Source organism: Pantherophis guttatus, chromosome 1 (assembly GCF_059756535.1).
Source record: "Pantherophis guttatus breed Tessera chromosome 1, ASM5975653v1, whole genome shotgun sequence".
Classification (NCBI taxonomy): domain Eukaryota; kingdom Metazoa; phylum Chordata; class Lepidosauria; order Squamata; family Colubridae; genus Pantherophis; species Pantherophis guttatus.
Window position 1 is genome coordinate 67,785,902 of NC_142063.1, and position 20,700 is coordinate 67,806,601.

The 20,700-nt window shown below is 36.6% G+C and overlaps 1 protein-coding gene across 3 annotated transcripts in view; it reads right to left on the reverse strand.

Annotated features, from left to right (window-relative positions):
- The window catches only part of DNAJC17 (DnaJ heat shock protein family (Hsp40) member C17), a 28,487-nt gene extending 7,817 nt beyond the window's left edge, over positions 1–20,670 (reverse strand). For 2 of the 3 annotated variants that reach the window (XM_034417839.3, XM_060687473.2), the window contains exons 1-10: positions 20,370–20,670; positions 16,575–16,644; positions 15,512–15,570; positions 14,824–14,911; positions 13,554–13,636; positions 12,913–13,006; positions 12,257–12,306; positions 10,952–11,029; positions 9,506–9,586; positions 7,128–7,250 (exon numbers count right to left, since the gene is read on the reverse strand). In XM_034417839.3, the coding sequence (XP_034273730.1) occupies positions 7,128–7,250; positions 9,506–9,586; positions 10,952–11,029; positions 12,257–12,306; positions 12,913–13,006; positions 13,554–13,636; positions 14,824–14,911; positions 15,512–15,570; positions 16,575–16,644; positions 20,370–20,447 (804 nt within the window). In that variant the 5' untranslated portion in view covers positions 20,448–20,670. Of the gene's footprint in view, positions 1–1,052; positions 1,137–7,127; positions 7,251–9,505; positions 9,587–10,951; positions 11,030–12,256; positions 12,307–12,912; positions 13,007–13,553; positions 13,637–14,823; positions 14,912–15,511; positions 15,571–16,574; positions 16,645–20,369 lie in introns of those variants that run through there. The other variant, XM_034417841.3, reaches the window with a different exon arrangement.
- Between the last annotated feature and the right edge of the window lie 30 nt (positions 20,671–20,700).

The window sequence follows — 20,700 nt, forward strand, 5'->3', positions numbered from 1 at the left end:
TTATGTTTTCTATCTCATGTTGATAAGCAGGCAATATACTTGCTATACTTAACCAATCAGAAATTCTAGACAATATGTGTATGTGTAAGAGGACGATGGTTTTGGCAGGAAACTCTGTACCTTATGGAATGTATGGATTTGTTTCGGTAAAATAATCTTAAATATCTCAGAGCTCAACTGTTATACATAAGGTTTTGATAGGACACGGAGGGCAAGAGTCCTGATCTACCAATAATGAAATGGGAACTCTAAATATGAAGTTTATCTTCTTTTGTGCCAGTACAGAATTTTTCTAATTTCTTCCTTCAATTTGGGGGAACTGATCGGGGAAATTAATAACTGCATTTACATCATACTATGAATATAAAATGTGAATGTATATGCTACTCTTTATTAAACCAATTTGCTTTATTTCCTTTGCACATTTTTAAATTTCCAGTGACCAGTATTTATCTAATAGATACCGTATCTTTTGGAGTCTAAGATGCTCCGGAGTATAAGATGCACCTTAGTTTTTGGGGAGGAAAATAAGAAAAAAAAAATTCCACCTCTGTCTTCATTCATTGGTATTCATCTGGCTAGTGTCCTTAGCAAACAGCCTGGTCAGCTTCAGCACATTAGCCTGATTCAGCACGAGCAGTTGACTGGCGAGTGGATTGGCCTCCCGGAACACCCCCAATCAACTGTTTCCAGAGGTGAACTTTAGCAACAGGTTCACTGGTTCTGAGCGCCCGTGCATTGGGGCAGATACGCAGCTTCAAAAATGCAGCTGATCGTTGCAGGGCGCTCCAGTGAGTACAGCAGGCGAAGCACGGAACCGATCCAACAAGGCAGCAGCTGTTCCATGTTGCCAGTTTGGTCTCTGCGCCTTGCCTTTTCACCCTCAAAAAGCTCCGTTTGAGAGGCTGCATTTGTAACCTGAGTTTGAGAGGCTGCGGCTACAAATGCAGGCTCTCAAACAGAGCTTTTGGAGGCTGCAAACTCAGGCTCTCAAACGGAGTGTGTCTTATACTCCAAAAAATACGGTAAATGGGGAAAGTCTTAGTATTACCCTTTGTAGCCTGGCATCTTCAAAAGTATTTGGGTGCAGCTTCCACTATTCCATCCAACTTGATCACTGCTGTGATGAAACATATCTGAAAGATGTGAAATTTGGAAAAAAAAGGCTACCCTACTATATCAAATACTGTATCTACTACTAGCAATCATTTGCATCATTGTGGTTTATAGTAACATCAATTAAAGAAGCAAAAAGCTGGAATGAGGAAACCATAGTTTCAGAAGAGAGCAGCAAGGGACTTCATCCAAACTGGATCAGAGTCCCACAGCAGTTTTGTTGCCAAATTAAAGCAACTGCATTAGGCAGATGCAAACATGACTAATGCTATAAATACTTCTACTGAATTCTGAACTCCACCTATTGCTTAAAGCTGAATTGTGACATGAATTCTTGATATAAGAAGAACTTCCATTGTTGTTTCAACTTCAGGGTGATATGAGTACGTGAGTGTCAAAAATTAGCCCTTGTTTACTTCCTCAGGCTGAGAACAAATATAGCTAGACTTTGCAATTATCTCATTTTTCTAACACACACACACACAAACAAAAATCAATAGCATTATATAGTTCAAGGGGATTGCCAACAAACAGGTTCAAACCACAAGATGTTTCCTCCTAGATGCATGAGAATGACAACATTTGTACAATATAGGCCTATAATTGCCATCAAATGGATAAATAAATCCCATGGGTGACAAGAAAAGGGGAGGTACTGTGTTTCCCCGAAAATAAGACATAGTCCGGATAATAAGCACAATCGGGGTTTTCAGCATGTGCAATAATATAAACCACCCCTGCAAAATAAGCCCCCCCCCACCAACTACTTACACGCATGCACAGCCATTTACTTGGTTTGCTTGCCACACAACCAAAATGATTTGAGGAGGCGAGGCCGGAGGGGCGAAAGGGGGGGACATGCCCTCCCCTCCCTGTTCTTTATACCGGCCAAGCGGCCCAACATGTCCCACCCCACCCCATCCCAATGGCAACAGCAGCCTGGCTGCTTCCCTTCCCCACCATCTCTTTATCGAGAGGGGTGGCAGGTGGGGCGGGGGAGAAGTAAGATGCGTGGAGCGAGACGTGGCTCCCCTTGCCGTCTCTTCTCTCCCCCCTCCGGCAGCTGCTGCCATTGGGGTGGGGTGGGACATGTTGGGTCGGTCGGCTGGCATGAAGAACAGAGAGGGGAGGCCATGGCAGCGACGGGACATCCAGTCCCATGCTCGTCGCCTCCTGCACTCTCAAAATAATAAGACCCCCCCAATAATAAGGTTAAGCCTTATTTATTTTCAGGGTTATTTTCAGGGAAACACGGTACAAGGGAGGAATCTGTAGTGAAACTACCTCACAAAATTTAGAATAGGAAGTTGTAGGAAGGTACTTTCCCACTGGTTTCTTTGAGCAGTGTAATTGTAAAACATTTTCCTCTCATTAAAATCAATGAGATAGAACGAACTGCTCCAGTTCCAAGCACAATGTAACTTGCAGGCCCAGAAGAGGAATGACAGGACTTGGGGGCAGGTATTATTTTTAGCTACTGATCTCTTTTAACATATTACATGCATGTGTCATCACAATAAATCCATAGGGGATGTTCACCTAGTCCACCAAACTGATTACATAAACATGACTAAATGCGGTTTACTACAAAACAAATTGGTGACATCTCTTGTCCTCTCTTTTTATTTTTATTTTTTGCTATAATATACTTAACAGTCTGAAAGAAAAACTACAACATACAAAGCAGTGTAAATACAAAAAGCAAAACACAAAAGGAAAAAAATATACATATTTATATACCACAGGGCCCTTCAGATGTTCACTCATGCTCTAATTTATTCAGAACTTGACTACTACATGTTCTACATGGGACTGTCCTTGAAGCTTCCACTGGTCCAGAATGCAATCATATGGGCAGTAATGCCTTGATATACCCATGTAATACCTCTACTTTCAAGTTGTATTGGTTGCCATTTACTTCTGGGTGTCATTCAAGGTGCTAGTTACCTATAAAACCCTATATGACATAGTACCCGGTCATACGTTATCTGTCACTAATAGCATCTGCCCAGCCGACTCAATCCTGCAAAGCAGATGTGCTGAGTTCCTTCAATTAAACAAAGCCCTGTATCAGGATCCAGGAAGGACACCTCTCCTGTAGCAGCACCTGCCCTCTGGAACAAGTTTCTTCCCAAGATCCAGATGGCCCCATTCTGTGACTGTTCAGAAGAGCCATGAAGACTCAGCTGTTCATCCAGGCCTTTGGTGAAAGAGACTGAGACCCCTCACTTAATTCCATCTGGTTAGTCACAGTTGCCACCTTTTAATCTTTAATGTTTTATTGATTTTATTGTAGTTTGTTGGTTAGAATATGTTAGCTATTGCTTCTGAAATTCTTACAAAACTAATTCCTATCTAGATAATATTCTTTAATTGTCTGGAAAAATAAACAATAGGTATAAAATCTTTTCAATTATTCTTTTTCAATTATTCCAATATAGAAAATCCTTGATTTATGACAACTGAGCCCAAAATTTCTGTTGCTAACAAGGCAGTTGTTAAGTGAGTTTTACCCCATTTTACGACCTTTTTGCCACAACTATTAGGTGAGTCACTGCAGCTGTTAAGCAAATCATGCAGTTATTAAGCGAATCTGGCTTTCGGGATCCTGCAATATTCATAAGTATGAAAACTGGTTATAAGTCTCTTTTGTTCAGTGCCATTGTAACTTTGTCCATTAAATGTAAGTTGAGGTCTTTCTGTAATTTAAGGATTTCAGAAACTGCTTGCACATATAGTTCATACTATGTGATTAAAGGATGTTTTAATTGAATGTAGGGCTATTCTGCAATTTTAAGTGACCCACGATCTTCCAAACTAATTCAGCACTGAACAGATGCTTATCACTTTAATTATTTTCAGTTCAGGTACAAGATATTCCTTCAGGATAAAATACCGTTCTTTTATCCTCTTTTAATCTAAAAATATACTGATATAAAATACACTTATTTCCTACTTTTTAGCAGGAAATCTACTATGAACACTAAGTACATGACCTGATATAAATTGCAATATAATTGCATTAAGTTGCTGCTGTGTAGTCAAAACATAATTCATCAATGGATCACCTAATAATATTGGAACAGAACAGCCCAACCTCTGCAACCTAATAAGGACTTTATTTATTTAGCACAACTACCTCACCACTATAAGCTATATACTTAATTGGAGTGTCTAGTTCTTTTTTTAACCCTTTAGCAAAGACATGTCAAATGGCCTCTTGAAAAGAAGAAAAAACAAAATAAGTAATAAAGAAAAGATTTCATAAGAAGCAATAGCTAACGTCTCTCCTGAATCATTCTTGACTCCTAGTGACTCCATGGATACACCCATGTTTTTTGGCAACATACGGAAGAGATGTGCCTCTGTGTTCTTCCGTAATGGTTTTTTGAATTTCTCATTTTAAACTCTTGAGGATATCCAGGTAAAATCTCATTCAAATCTTAATCAGATTTGATTTGCTTAGCTTTTCTGAGATCAGGCCAATTCAGCTAGATGTTGGCATCTTCAATAATAAGCAATACAGGTAGTATTCGACTTACAACCATTTCTTTAGTGGCCACTGGAAGTTACAATGGCACTGAAAAAAGTGACTAATGACCAGTTTTCACACTTATGACCATTGCAGCATCCCCATGGTCACATGATCAAAATTCGGATGCTTGACAATTGGCATGTATTTATGACAGTTACATGTCCCAGGATCATGTGATCGCCTTTTGCGACCTTCTGACAAGCAAAATCAATGGGGAAGCCAGATTCACTTAACAACCGTATTACTACCTTAACAAGTACAGTTATTCACTTAACAATTGTGGCAAGAAAGATAATAAAATGGGGCAAAACTCAACAATTACTTTGTTCATCAATGGAAATTTTGGGCTCGATTGTGGTCGCAGGTCAAGGACTACCTCTACTTAACACCAGGGTTCTATTACCAAAACATGAGCAAAACCTTTTAATTGTAGTCAGTTGATCCTCTTTCATTCTTAGGATTGGGATGTAATAATATATAATATATATTGGGACTGCTTGCGACAGCTCTGCCAATCTTGTGAACATTAAAAAAAAAATTCAGCCCAAAATTTCCATTGATCAGCAAAGTAGTGTAGCTGTTGAGTTTTGCCCCATTTTACAATCTCTCTTGTCACAATTGTTAAGTGAATAACTGCATTGTTAAGTTAGTAACAAATAACCCATATAACCTGGGGTTTCTGATGGATTCTATCCAGTTGAGTATTGCCAGCCATAGCATTTTTCTCTAATGCATTCTGGTCAAGATAAGCTATGGCAGTAAAGGCAGCCCTGTGGAATATGAGTAGAAAGGCAGTCGCTCTAAAGAGCTCTAAATATGTCCAAGGTGGAGTTACACAGGGCGCAATAAACCTCAGCGTCACTGCAAAGCAGTTTCTCAGGACCAGCCACTGTGAATTAAGCCCAAATTATCGAATTCCCTATTAGCAAAGTAATAAGTAATTATTACTTATTATCACACATAATAAATGCTTCTTTTAAAAAAGCTGGCAATATACCTGCTCATTAAGTACACAACAGCTATTTTTTTCACCCACATATTGCCAGAAAATTGTATTCAGGTCAGGTGTAAAGGAAAAAGGAGGCCAAACTAAGGCTAATGTCTCTTAATTTTATTTACATTTGAGCAGAGGCCACAACACTTTGGGTGGGAAATGGGGACAGGAACATATTCCCAGCTCACATTTGTACAATTTTTGTTGGAAATAATGGAAGTTGTACTCAACGAAGGGTCAAATTTCAAATTGGGTGGGTAGGTGGGGGGAAGACTACTGTAGAATTATTTATTTATTTATTTATTTATTTGTTAATTTTTTTGCCGCCTATCTCGCTGTGTGGCTGTTTTAGGCGGCTTACAATAATATAACAAAGATCACATTTACAATGTACCTACAGATTCTCCTTAGTTTTCTTACCATCACCTACAGGTAGTTCCATCTATCTGATTTTGTGTCTGTAAATTATTTAACAGATTATTTTCTAATTGTGTCAAATAGATGGAAGATATAAAATCAAAATAAATGAACATTTAAAAATAAAACACTGTATTTGTAGACATATTTCACAAAAACACATTTTTGCCATCAACAAAAGAAAAAAAAACCTATCATGCTATAAACCATAGAACAAAACTGTCTTTTAAAGTATTATTTTAAAGTCTACAAGTCTATGTATCTATTTGGAGATTTGAAAGTGTAGTTAAGATATTTAAGAGGAATTTTCAATCTCCATTTCAGGGAGATTGTATCTGAGATATTTCATACTGCATATTTGCAAAAAAAAAAAGTATTAAATTAATGAGTTGCTTAAAAATATTGAGTGTTCCCAATAATTAAGAGGCATAATTTTTATTCTGAGTGTAGGGACAAGGTAACTATGGTCCATAGTTGCAAAAGGTGTGGTCCAAAGAAGACAGAGAAGGTGTGTTGTTTCCCCTTCTAGCCATTCTGCTTGAGATTGTTGGGAAGGGAGGGGGAGGTAAATCTGCAATCCACATGCACATGCATGCAGCTCTGAATCTGATAACATGAGCAGCTCTCAGCATCAAATAGATTGCCCAACTTCTTTCTGAAGCATGAGTTCCCAGTATAAGGAACCTTTGAGGGCTACTTATTTATCCTAATTCCCTTACCAGAAAAACACTATCACATTTATCTATTTCGAAGGCTCCCATTTCTTCAGCTACTAATATTATTTCTTCTGTAACCAACCCCAAGAAAGTAAACACTGTGGATATTTCATTCCACATTCCTAATTAGTAGTAATTGTATGAATTCTAGCCTAGTGGGTGTACATGAATTCCAAACTAAAAACAAATGTCTATTTGTTTCACTTAGAATAAATCTGAAAAGAAAAACTTGTGGCTTAAAGAAAGCCTTCCAAATCAGAAATATAAGAAATATGTTGGCAGCACTCAAATACACGTAAAATAAAATTATACTTTAAAACAGAAGAAAAGCAGTTTGTATTGGTGTTACCTGGGATATGTGTGGGTGAATAGTGCCATCAGCAAACACTGTGCTACTCTGTGGTTGACCTTCCAGCCAGGTGATTTTTAAAGGATTGTATGTTAGGCCAACTTCATTCTTCACTGCCATCTCCTAACAGATAAAAACAAACAGCACCATGTGATCATCTGTATTTCATTGAATCCTACTTCGGTAATTAACTCGAGCAAACAGAAGAATGGCTGCAGAAAAATAATTGAATGGCTGTGTAAAAAGGACCTGAGAAATTCAGTCCAGGCTTGCTTTGAGTTCCCTCCCAAGTTGTCAAATTAATTCATATCACTTGATATAGGATATCAACTGACAGTAGGACAATAATCCAGTTGGATGTATCATTTTACAATATATTGTAATTCTTTCAATAGACCTCAATATCTATCAATAAATATCAATAGATACTTATATCAAACAAGAGGGCATTTTACAAAGAGATAAAAAAGAATAATAATAGTAATGACATTCACCCAGAGGTACTTGAGGGTGGTTTCTCAACTACTGTAAACATTTTATATTTTACATGCAGTAACTTCACATAATCCTCATTTAGCAACTACCTCAGACAGTGACCATTTGCAGTTACAACACTGAGGAAACTTTGCAATCAATGCCTACATTACGTGTTGTACCTTATGATTCTTGATGAACGTATCTTTTCTTTTATGTACACTGAGAGCATATACACCAAGACAAATTCCTTGTCTGTCCAAACACACTTGGCCAATAAAAAAAAATCTATTCTACAACCTTTGCAGCTTCTCTCTCCACATCAAGTGTTCACCCTTACAGTCAGTTAGTAGGTGTTGTCCTGTGCCTGACCCATTTTTTTCCTTCTCCTCTCTGGCATAAGAGAGATTGCCTAACAAGCTATCTTCCCCAGAGCTTCTTTTCTCTGTGTAGCGCATAGCTAAACTGCTCTACAGACGAATTAATAAACTCAGCTCTGTGACCTTAATTAGTTGATTAGAATCCTCCCTCCAGATAGCTTGCACTGCTGTCTGACATGGAGGGGACCCCCTAATCAGTTTTACAAAATGCTTTTGATTGCCTCTTAAGCAACTCACTGCTTGTAGCCACTAGCACACTAGGCAAATAACAGTGCTAGAGCATTCCTTTCAATGTATATTCCCAAGTGCCCTGTCTGTTATAATATCTTCCTCTCCAATGAATAGAAATGTAAACATTAATTCTCTTCTTGATAATTATCCTAGCACCAGAATAAACATACCAAAAGATGGGGGAGCAAGGGGAAAAGGGCTATAAGATTTGTTCTTTTAACCAGCTTCCATGTGAATTGAGTTCTGAAAACCTTCTTCAAAGTTTGGAGTTATATTCTTCTGATAGATGTGATGTCACATAATCACCATTTGCGACCTCATGCTGGCTTTCTCACTGACCTTGCTCGTGGAAAGTCACAAATGGTGGAAACTATGGGATGTGCAGCCATCGTAATTGGAGGCTAGTCACCAAGCATCCAAATCGCAATCATATCAGGGGTGGGTTCTACATTTTTTTACTATTGGTTCTGTGGGCGTGGCTTATTTTATGGGTGTGGTTTGATGGTCATGTGACAATTCTTTAGGATTTAGCAGAGGTACTGGTCTACCAGGCTTTTAACTGCTTACAGAGCTGTACCGGTCTACCCACTTATTCTTGGAGCGTTCCGGTCCACCCATTTGTTCTTGGAGCGTTCCAGTCTACCCATTTGTTTTTGGAGGCACCGGTCTACTCATTTGTTTTTGGAGGTACTGGTCTATCTATCTGTTTTTGGAGACACCAGTCTACTCATCTGTTTTTGGAAGCACCGGTCTACCCATTTGTTTTTTGAGCACACTGGTCTACCACCACACTGCCTTTTAACACTGATCAGCTGTAGGACGGCCTTTGAAGCCCCACGGCAAGAGTTTAAACAGTTTTTTTCCTTCTAGCCGATCAGCTGGGACTCGGGAGGCAGCGAATAGATTGGGAGCAGGGCCAAATAAAAGGTAAGAATAACACTGGGTGCGGGGGGCGGGAGGGCCCAATTCCCGAACAAAGAGAACCAGTTCGGTGATGTCATATTGTCACCGCTACCGGCTCGGCCGAACCAGGACAAACCGGGAGGAACCCACCACTGAATCACATGACCATGGAGTCACTGCGACACCTGCAACTTTGAGGACTAGTCGTAAGTCTCATTTAGTGCATTGTAACTTTGGATGTTTGCTAAATGAGTGGTTGTTAAACAAGAACTATCTGTGTTTTATAATGCTACCTTCTTTAATAATTGTCTGCAGAACCTCTTGCATTAGTGTAGCCATTGTGGTACACCTCCATATTTCCAAGTTAAAATACAAACAAAAATAACTTACAGCAGCTTTCACTGTTGCAAATTCCACAACTGCACTTCCAGCCTTCTTGTTAGAGATCAGCAAATTAAGAACTTCACCATACTATCAGAATAAAAAAAGAAACGTAATGTAAGATATAGGATGAGTTTTCAGAGATTTTACTATAGGGGTCACTGATTCACAAAGGCAATATTATAGTCCAGAAATGATGCAGACTCTAAGAAGAAAGGCACCAGCCAAATTATTCTAGTGGACGGATAGGCAATAAGTGGCCTTTTAAAACTGAATGGACAGCAACTCCTACTGATCATTCTAGCTAGGGCAGAGGGACAGCTGTATATCATCAGGAAGAACCATAAGTTGTCCAAGCAGTTACTCCTTAAGTATTAATAGTAACAAAGCAAGATATTATGTAAATTAAATATTTACCTTAATGTTTGATAATTCTGCTTCACTAACAGTCCATATCATATTGTGTAATTTATATGTTTTATTTCACTCACACACACCGATGTGTCTTTGACTAAATTATTTTTCATTTCCTCTTTATTATTGGACTGTTATTATTGGACTTTTAGGTTTTTCTATTCATCCTCTGCTTATATCTGGTCAGATTAACCCTTCAATTTAAAAGCTTAAGCCAGTTCAAGGAAGGTGATACTTTAGTTTTTCTTTGTTGTAAGAGGATTGCTTTTTGAGTTGTATTAGATAATGAAACTTTTTTTTAAAATTAAGCATGATTCACATATTGATTCACATCATTCTACATATTGTATGGGACAGTTATAAAGCCTATATGTGAGATCATGTTATTATTAATTCTTTTAAGAGAAAACAAGAAAAAATCTTCTGCATCAATAGCTAGAATATTTGGTTAAAGAGGAATTGCTAGATTAAGCGAAGGATTCTATGAAGCAGGCCTATAGTGAATTTGTATTAACCAAAGTGACATTAGATATTAATACGTATTATGCAATGCCTTCCTTTGTTAACTTGTCTGGAAAAGATTTATAACGATCATGGCATGCTCTCATCGGTGTATGAAAGAATTTATATAAAAAGTCTTTGCTTATTCTTACAGAAGGGCCATAATTATACAGAATAAAAAAGTGGCATTCTGGTGACCCTTCTACAATGAATACACATATGCTAATGAATTTAGTCTGTCTGCTTTTGTTTACTCCTACTACTGTACATATTTAAACAATCCCCAGATTGTTCAATGCTGCCCTAATCAAGATACCAAACAAGCTAGAATTCAAAGCACAAGACCAGATCATGGACTTCAGCTGTAGAAGAAAATAAACCAGAATTTTTAGTTCAAATTATAGCTCAAACTGAATGCACCCGCGTATAGCTCATTCAAGCCAAAGCAGAATGTACCAAAAGCCTAGTTTATTGCTCCATATGAATCTGAATAATATTAAGCAAGGCCAATTATGGTAAGGAGACATTTTAGAACAGGACCTTTTGTAGAATTTGCAGTAGAATTTCTTTTGAGTAACCTCCATTAGTTTCATCTTCTTTCTTGCACTTCCATCGAAGCTGATAAGAGAAAAGCCACAAATTAGTTTCACATAGTGCAGGTTCCAAGGCCTACTGTATATCAACACCTGCAATTTACTTTCATTTCTACCTATATATTCCAATAACTCTTCTGTTTGTCTGTTTCAACCTTCAATTGGGAAATATGGTGCATCATAAGAGCAACCATTTTTGGACCAATGTACCTCAAACAGATTAATTTAAAGAATGTATCCAAAATTTGGGGTCCATTACTCTTATGGGAATGAAATTTGGCAAAGGTGTGGTCACTTCAGTACTGCCACACTGCTGTAGTCAGCTGTGCTGCTGCACTACCACAATCAGCCAAAGTCAGGTGATTGTCATTTCCAAAGCTCTCTGCCGGCTTTTTGCAAGCTGGCAGGAAGTTGGAACTCTTCTGAGGTGATGATGGTACCATATAGCATTGTGGTTAAAAAATAAAATATTTTGTTTTAAATATTGTCAGTTTCATTATGCCATGTGGAAAGAGAGGGGGAACAACATGGCCAACAGATGACATCAAATGTCACTGAGAAACTGTAAGGAGGAGCAGCATACAAGAATGGATGAGGTCAGGGCAATATGTCTCCAGGATCAAGCAGTCATCACAAATAACATGAGAGAAGGAGGGAGAGGGGGAGAGGCATGCATGTCTTCAGAATGATAACAAAAGGCACAGAAGGAAAAGAGAGGAAGAGACAAAGAAGCCAAAAAATGGACATCTTCAGGGACAGAGACAAAAAACAAAGATCAAAGGAGATGAAGAAATCAAGGATGAGAGGGCTGGACATCTCCAGAATGACAAAAGCCACAGAATGAGAAAACAATGACTCAATGGATTGCAGATTGTCTAGTGTTACTATAAATACTATGAATTAGAATTTGAACAGATACTGAATGAACTTTCACTTTGAGGCATATGGAAGCATTCACATTTTAGAATAACGAAAACTTATTACATACACCAAGTAGCATCTGGAAATCTGTCAATATTCGAAGTGACAGAGACTTAACTTCTAATTACCTTTATCCTAGAGCCTAGATTCTAGATTAAAGTGCAAGGAACACATTAAGGTGAAGTAAGTGACAATTCCCATAAGGAGCGAGGATGCCAAGGGCAGTCCAACTGTGTGGGAGGCTGCAGGCGATCCATGTGGCTTCTACTGATGGAATGATAAATTAGTTGTTCATCTTTCTTCATAGCTCAAATTTTTGGGGATGTCTTACTTTGAGCTTGGGTGTTCCTTTGCCATTCCCTCCATACCCATCTTGTTTACCTCAAAGAAATCAAATAAAATGAAAATTATGGTTGCAATAGTTTTGAATCTAAAAAGAATATATTTTGGCTAAACAAAATCCAGTGTTCTAGTTCAGTTTACATTGTTTGATCTCCTAATCTAAACTATTACATTACAGACAAAATTTACACTATCCTGATATACAAGTCAATAGATGTCTTAATTTACTCTGAACTCCCAGAGATAAAGCATCATTGTCTGTAAGAATAAAGAAAAAAAACCATTGGTAGAAAGACTGAAAAGCAAATCTCTCATGTCAGTCGGCACTGAAGAAACTGCAACAAAGTTAATCACAAAGCTGTTGATTAACATTCATTAAACTAATTTTCATTTCCTCACTTTTATGATAGGTATAAAGTTCTTGGGAAATAAACAACTGTCTAAAGTCATGTTACAGAGTAAGATGCAATCCTATGCATTTAGTTTGGAAAACGTTCTAGTGAATTCAAGGAAAATTACTTCCGAATGGACACAAAGGTTCTTTGATGGATTTCCCAATTTAACTCTTTTTTTTTAAGCTTCATGTCAGAATTAACGCAAAACATCCAATGTCTAAAAAGCAAGGAAAAGATTTCTTGGTCTTACTTCGTATTCGCTCTTTCTCAAGCCGGATTTGTTCTTGGATGAGTTTTTGTTGTTCCTCCAGTTGCCGAGATCCCTCTTCACGTAACCTTTGGATCTGGGGTGAGTAGCAGAAAAGAAAAATCCTGGCAATATTGCTTTAAGAACTGTCTCTAATAAAAAAAATCTACTTACAATTTTTTGGGGAAATGTCATAAGAAGTTGACCTATCATTTCTCTAGCTCCACATTCTATTTACTGATCACAATTAAATAAACTAAATAGGTTTTTTAAACATGTGAAGTATGAACATAGAAAATTGTCTATATCATCAGATTATTTAATCATCTTGCTTAACAATCTCTACATTTATTGGAGAATTCCTAGGTCTGCAAACAAAAGTTATATTGGAAGATGTAAAAACTGACATCTGAAACTTTATCCATGCAAAGCAAGTGCTTTCCATTGAATTAAATAATAATTTCTCTGTGCTTGTTTGCTTGTGCATTGAAGCCTGAAAAGCAAATATATTTTAACTAGGATCCCAGCATCATTTATTTATTTTGTAGAATTCAATAATTCAATAATTCCATTGTTGCTCCTGAACATGAATATATCAACCAATGTATTTCATATAAAATAACTGTTTACCACAATAACCTTACCTCTTGCTCTAATGTCCTAGTTATCTCAATCTCTTCTGCCTTGCTAACCTGGGAGTAAGCTTCTTTTTCCCGAGCTTCAAGATCTACAGCAAAGTAGAAACAATTAATTGCAGAGGGATTTAGTTTCAATGATTTTTATATATATAATTAAGAGAAAAATTCAATATAGATAAGAAAGTACCAGATATAAACTATAAACAATTTAAAAATGAATTATATACAAATGATGAACATGTAATTGCTAAAATGCATAAACTTTTGTTAAGATTTGAAATGGAAGAAGTACAAATTAAAGAGTGTATGATAAAATGGGTAAAGAACTTGAGTTAAAATGGATCAATGAAAAAGAATGTAGTCAAAAGGGTTTGAAATTCAGTGTCCTATAATTTGAAATGATATTCTGTTGTTATATGTCACCAGACAAATTGTGTAGGATAAATAAAGGTAATTCTAATTATGATTGGAAATGTGAAAAACATGAAAGAACATTTTATCATGCATGGGTGACCTGTGAAAAAGTGAAAAGGTACTAGAAACACATGCATATGATACAAATTTTAAAATTTAATATTCAGATAAAACCTAGTAAAAACTTTACAATTATTTCTTAATACACAATTAGAAAAGATTCATGGACAATCTGTGTTCTATATTGTAACTGCAGCAAAGTTATTATAGCACAAAGATGAGAAAATATAGAAGTATAAACAGCAGAGGAATAGGCTGTGAAGAAGACAGAATCTGCAGAAATCGCAAAAATGAACCTGTTTGTTTAGGGACAAAACAATATGTACTTATATAAAAGATTGGAAACCTTTTTGCTGAAAATGAACAAAAATGGTAGTAGTGATTTCTGTATTAAAAAGTGTTGAACATGGGACCCATATGGGGAGAAATGATAAAAAATTGTTTTGTATCTATGATAAAGATTGGAACTCATAACTTAAACTTTATTTTCTCTTTCTTTATCTGTGTCTAGCACTTCTATCTTTTCTATTTTCTCTTTATATGGATATCTTTATCTTTTAATTATGTCAAAAAGTTCAAGAAAAATATTTTAAACATCTATTAAAAAGTAAGACCATAAACTTACCTTTTTTTAAAAAAAAGGAACAAGATAAAACTGTTTTGATTGTTAAGTGTACCTTGCTGTACCTATAGTCTTAATGGTATATAAATATGCAGTTTGTAAATGAAGTGTATATCTGATATTATTGTAAAGATAATATAATCTTGGAACTTATTTTCTCAGTAAAGTCTTATAACGTACCAAGTTTGACTTTCTTCCTTCTTTCATCAAGTTTCTGGGTCCTTTCTGCTGCTTGTTTCTTGGCTTTCCTTACTCTATCATAGGCTGCCTACAAAAGAAGTAACAGGATAAAACACACTGAAAGGAGTTAAGAATTACAATGACCTATTTAAAATATTAAATTGATCAATTTGAATTGCTGATAGTTCTATATATTTCGGTATCTTTCATTACCAAAGACCAAAAAAGAAGAAAAAGGAAGTGATCCAGAATATATTAGTGAAGGAAGTGTAAAAGTATTCTCAGTACAGAGAAGTAAAATAACAATGTTATTTTTATACGGTATTTAAATATGCATTTGATTCATTAATAAATTTAGTTTTAGACATCTATGGAAGTTGACACAGAACTGAATGTCGAGTGTTACACATATGAAAACATTAAACAAATATTGGGAAGCTTGGTGGAGGGAGGAAATGTAAAGAAAATGTTGCCTTATCTACCTGTTTTATATTTTTCTGAGCCTTTCTCTAACTAATATTCTTTCCTGAAAAGTGTGTAGGAAAATGGATATTCCTGTATAATAGCGATAGGTAGATTTTTAGCAGTTGAAAAACGTGTATATAAGGGTATTTGCTTGTCCAAGCACTAATCTGCAAGTAACAATTATTATTTTTTTGCTTTTATAACACAGAATCAAATTCCTTACCCTTGCTGCTGCATCTGTTAGCACTGTTAATGCCTGAGACAATTGATGGAAGAGTTCAGCTACAGAACAGAACATTTAAAAAAAGGTAAGCATATATGCATCATTTTAGGTACGTATCATTTATTCACTTTACTTGGGAAAAAATTTTTAACACAATAGGACCAAGCATCATATAACATGAGAAATTAAACTTATTTTAGAATTTAAACTTACCCTACCTTTTAAAACTCAATTTGGTATTGTTGGTTATTAAGTTTATACCTAATTAAAGACAAAGATTTCGAAGTTCTACATCCTTAAATATTTCAGATTTTTTCACATATATAGGTAATAATTCAATTCCCCAAAAAGAAACACATTTAAAAGGACCAAAAGGATACTTTGCAGGTAGAAGGCAGAGAGTGGAAGGAAGACTAATCCCTCCCCTAATGAAATACAGGAAATTGCAGCATCTGTGGTAAAGATCATTTGTAAGGTAGGCCTCATCTATTAGGAGGACCTACTCTAAGGACAACACTGGATCTCTCTCAAGAATAGAGCAAGCTATGGAGCTGCACCAACTAAACTACTGACAATCAATTGTTCAGCAATGGAGATTAATTTTATTTATTTATTTATTTATGAAAATTTATATGGCTGCACAATTAACTCTAAATCTGGGCAGTTTACAAAGATAATTGCCGCTGCTCACGTTTCACGGCAGCAACAGTGAGACTGGCTCTGCTCTTCTCTTAACCATCAGTGGAAGCTTCTCTCCTGTCAGAGTAAACTTGTAGCAAAAGTGTCTACAACCCTGGGTTGTCTACTGTCCACATGTGGAGAACGCAAACACCTAAATGTTGGGGTTGAGTAAGAAAGAGATCAGTACCAGACCTGTAATGCTATGGGAGAACCAGATTATATCCAGTGACTATCCTGCAACCTGTCTCACAGAAACTGCCATCTTGCCTAACTGTTACTGATTTCAGAAGAACTGTTAACATGTCACTATTCTCTCCTGATGGACCACATGGAAAAGAGTTATAAGGAGAACCAGATAGATTTTTATCACATGTCTCCATACCTGCTTTGGGATTATCTGGATGTTTATCTGGATGACAGGTCAGGGCCTTCTGTCTGTAGGCTTTCTTAATCTGTAGCAGAAAGAAGATAAAATGAACAGTGTGAGCAGCTGACTGTATCAACTTTCAAAGTAATGATAAATAACAATATCAACTCACTGAAAAGTGATATAAATAATCTCAAAAATTGGCAAACACATATTGTTATTGCCCAAGCATCTCTGCATAATTAAACTAAGTACCAACATTTTACAAATATCTGATTTCATTGCAATGGAAAATCTACTTTTGAAATGTATTAGTATTTAGATCCATTACAATATTTAGGATAAACTGAAACATTTAATATTTATTCTTACTCCTAAAGAGAGACAATGGCATGAATCAAGGTGGACAAATCAGAGACATGTCAATCCCCATAAAGGTTACGTAATACTTTTTCTTAATGTTTCAAACAGTAAACCTGAGAGGGATGTAAGGCAAAATTATACTACTAATCTGTACTACAGTAAATATGTCCTTGGCACATGGAATCAACTAAATATCTGATAAATATCACTGAATATTTGTGAAGATGTGACTTTTTTATCTTATATAAATGTTTCTTTCCAAGGGGCATAACTGAGCTGTAACCATCCGGACTGTAATTGTTCAGGAAAATACATAAAATATTTGACAAGGCAATTTTCTTATCTGCTACTATATCTGATACTGACAAATAACTCAAAAAAGCAATGCCATTTGATCCAAAACTACTAAATGCAACAATTAAGTTTCATTTCATATTTTTGTCTGGAACAGCTTTTGTGAATAATGAAGGTTGGGTATACTTGTATGAATAATTTTCAATTTATCTTGCTTTCAACATATCTTTTTAGAATTATTGTATTTGCCTGAAAAGAAATTTAGGAAGTGTTTTGCAATATATATTTGGCAAATAATGGATCAGCTCTACAAATCTAATTGTTGGAAATAAATTAAAATTTGTAGTTAAAATCTGTGGGCAACTCAAGAACAGTTCAAAATCACGTTTATTTTATTAATTTTTATAAGAGAGATACTCTCAAATTTCTTAATCCACAAGCAAAGGCCATAACTGCAGTTTATAAGAATTATAAAAGGAATATACAGAAGAATTTAGATTTCATATGTCTGTCCAAAATTGTGTCTCAGTTTAGGCTGATGGATCTGATTATATTTTTCATCTCAATTCCAGCATTATGCTTCTCTGACATTAAAAAACTATTATTTTTTAAAATACAGATATAAATTAAAATTCCATTTCTATTTATTTTATTAACTGTAATATTCTCTAATATTACAGCTAATAGGAAAGGAAATTAAATTATTCAGAAATGGCATATTAATACCCAGCTATCTATATAGTATCCAAATGTTTATGATAATTTATGTAATCTAGTGGATTACATAAGTATCGTAGGTCGTAAATGGGTCATGAAATTACTTCTGCAGCACTATTGTAACTGTAAATGGTCAACTCAATGGTCAGTAAAAAAGACTATTTGTATGATCATGATATGTTATAATAATTCAAAGCAAGCATTTAATATTAGAGTGAATGTGAATCTCTTTTGTACAGTCATATACATCCTCTCTTTCAAACTCCATCAACCACACTATTGTTCTTCTCATACATGTTCAGAGATAAAGAACACTGGAGAAATGTTGAGGAGAAAGTCAATTACAAACCAAAATCTTTTGCATTATCTCCTTCACCTTAGTAATTTGCAACATGATAGAGGGAGAAGCCTATGAGAACACTGGCAATTTCCAGCTACAGTAGGAATAGTGAAGACAGCATTCCCCATGTCCAGATTATTAGAACAGAAGCTCTTGCAAGTACACAAAAACCTCCACGTGGGGGTGACAGAACTGAGTAGTGGAACAAAATGTGATTGCAGACAGAAGTATTCCAATTTAATGAAATCCAAAAAAAGAGGCAGCTGAGCTCTGAGACATATCTGATGAGGACTCAATGAACTGATGAGATAAAATAATAGAATCATTTTTTATGAAAGATAAAACAAATTGGTATCTTACATGGCTTTTCCCCCTAAATATAAAATCTTCAGGGCTGCTAGAAGCAGGAGAAATCAGATTTTAAAAACTGACATGGCAAAAAGGATTTAAAAGTTTATCCATTCATCTATCTCCCCTGCACTTGTTTTGATGCTTAAAGGATGAAATTAATAAAATAATTCTTAGACCTTAATATTTCAATGTTCAGTAAAGCTTATTTTTAATGATATATTCATGGTATATAGTCAGTGAAAAAGGAGATAAGAAAAACAGGCATCTTTTCCTAATGAATGACTCAATGAAAATTGATTTCCCCATCCTAAAGCAAATTTAAACTCAAGCAAGCATATATTTATTTTTGCAGATCTACTTCAATTCATGAAATCACCAACACTGTACAACTTCTAATGGTAATGATTGTTATATAGTCCAATTTACATTAATTTGCCAGTTGTATAAGTACATTTATAATACATCAAGAAACATATTGCAGGACACAATTTCTAGAGGACACAAGATTATGACTCCTAAAGTCTTTTTACAGGCATCGTGTTATTGTGGAAATAGAATGTTGCACCACAGAGACTTTTGATCTGATCCCATACAACTCTTCTTAAAATGGAATTTTCTCCTACACCTTTAGGGATCCCACAGGGAGCCTGTGAGACGACTGTACTTTATTTAGTGATTGTTATTATTCCGCTATCTTAGTTTATATATTTTTTTAAAAAATGTGTTCAATTGTTTTAATCACCGTTCTATTGTTCTAATTGTCAGTGAGGGTTGTGTGCAGTCCAGAGCCATGTTCAATGAGATGGGGAAGGGTATATAAATTTGCTAAATACATGTTTTCCACTGAAATCTGGATCAACCATATCTTCGCAGGAATACTGATCTCAAGTGCAGGGCATCATAGGAACACGAGGCAATTTTGACAAAGTAAATATTGGATTTAGCCCTGTCCCCATGCTAACACCTTCTCCACAAAGCTTGTCCTGGGTCTCGTTCCTCAAGCAGCCAATATTGGCACAGGAAGACTGGAAAACCCAAAGGTGCTTTTTTCAAGAGGCAACTGGACTTTCTGCTTTTTATTTTTCTTCGAAGACGTTTCACTTCTCATCCAAGAAGCTTCTTCAGCTCTGACTGGATGATGAGGAATGGAAGGATTTATATTCCCCATCATGCAGTCAGAGCTGAAGAAGCTTCTTGGTTGAGAAGTGAAACGTCTTCGAAGAAAAATAAAAACCAGAAAGTCCAGTTGCCTCTTGAAAAAAAGCACCTTTGGGACAACCATGACCTGGATGACTGAGAATCTCCGTAGACATTTAGCGAAGACGGGCAAACCACCAGCAAACGGCGAAACTAATAACCAACGAAGCATCCCTACACTGGACAATGGACAGGCCTTGAGGTAGATACGAATCCTGGCACGTTTTAAACAAGTTTGCAGAATAGCCCCATTTACTCCTGTAGTAAAGCTCACTCAGGGCCGCTTTTCACCCCGTGGACCGTTTCCACGTGCGTTGGACCGCGACCCCCATTTGGCCCTGGCCAGTCACAATTGGGAACGATGGGACTTGGAATCAAATGCATGCGGAGGCCTCGGCCACGGCCTCGGAGCTCACTTATCGGCGGGACCTCTATAAGACGCCTGGTTTTATGCATGGCTTGGAAAACGAAACTCGGACCGCCTCCAACGTCTATCAAAAGGGGTTGAAGTATGGTTTCCCTTCCCCCACAGCTCGGGCCTCCCTGACCTCTTTATCCGTCGCTTTCTCCACCACTCCCAGAAGCACGTAGAGGTCCAACTCCAGCAGTTCTTTATCGACCGCCATTTCCCTCAAGACTCGCTTCTTCTGTCAGTTGGTTCCCCACCGGGATGATTCTCGCTCGAGCTGTTTTTCTCCCTTCCCCCACCCCCCAACCCCCGACAGCGATTTGGCTTCTGGGAAACGTGGATCTTTCTCATTAGGAACGTCTCTTCTCCGGACGGAAGATGGAAGCCGAGCGAACTACAATTCCCAGCATGCCAGGCCGGTCTTCGTCATCGTGATGCCGTGAGAAGTTTCCGGAGCCGTGATTGGACAA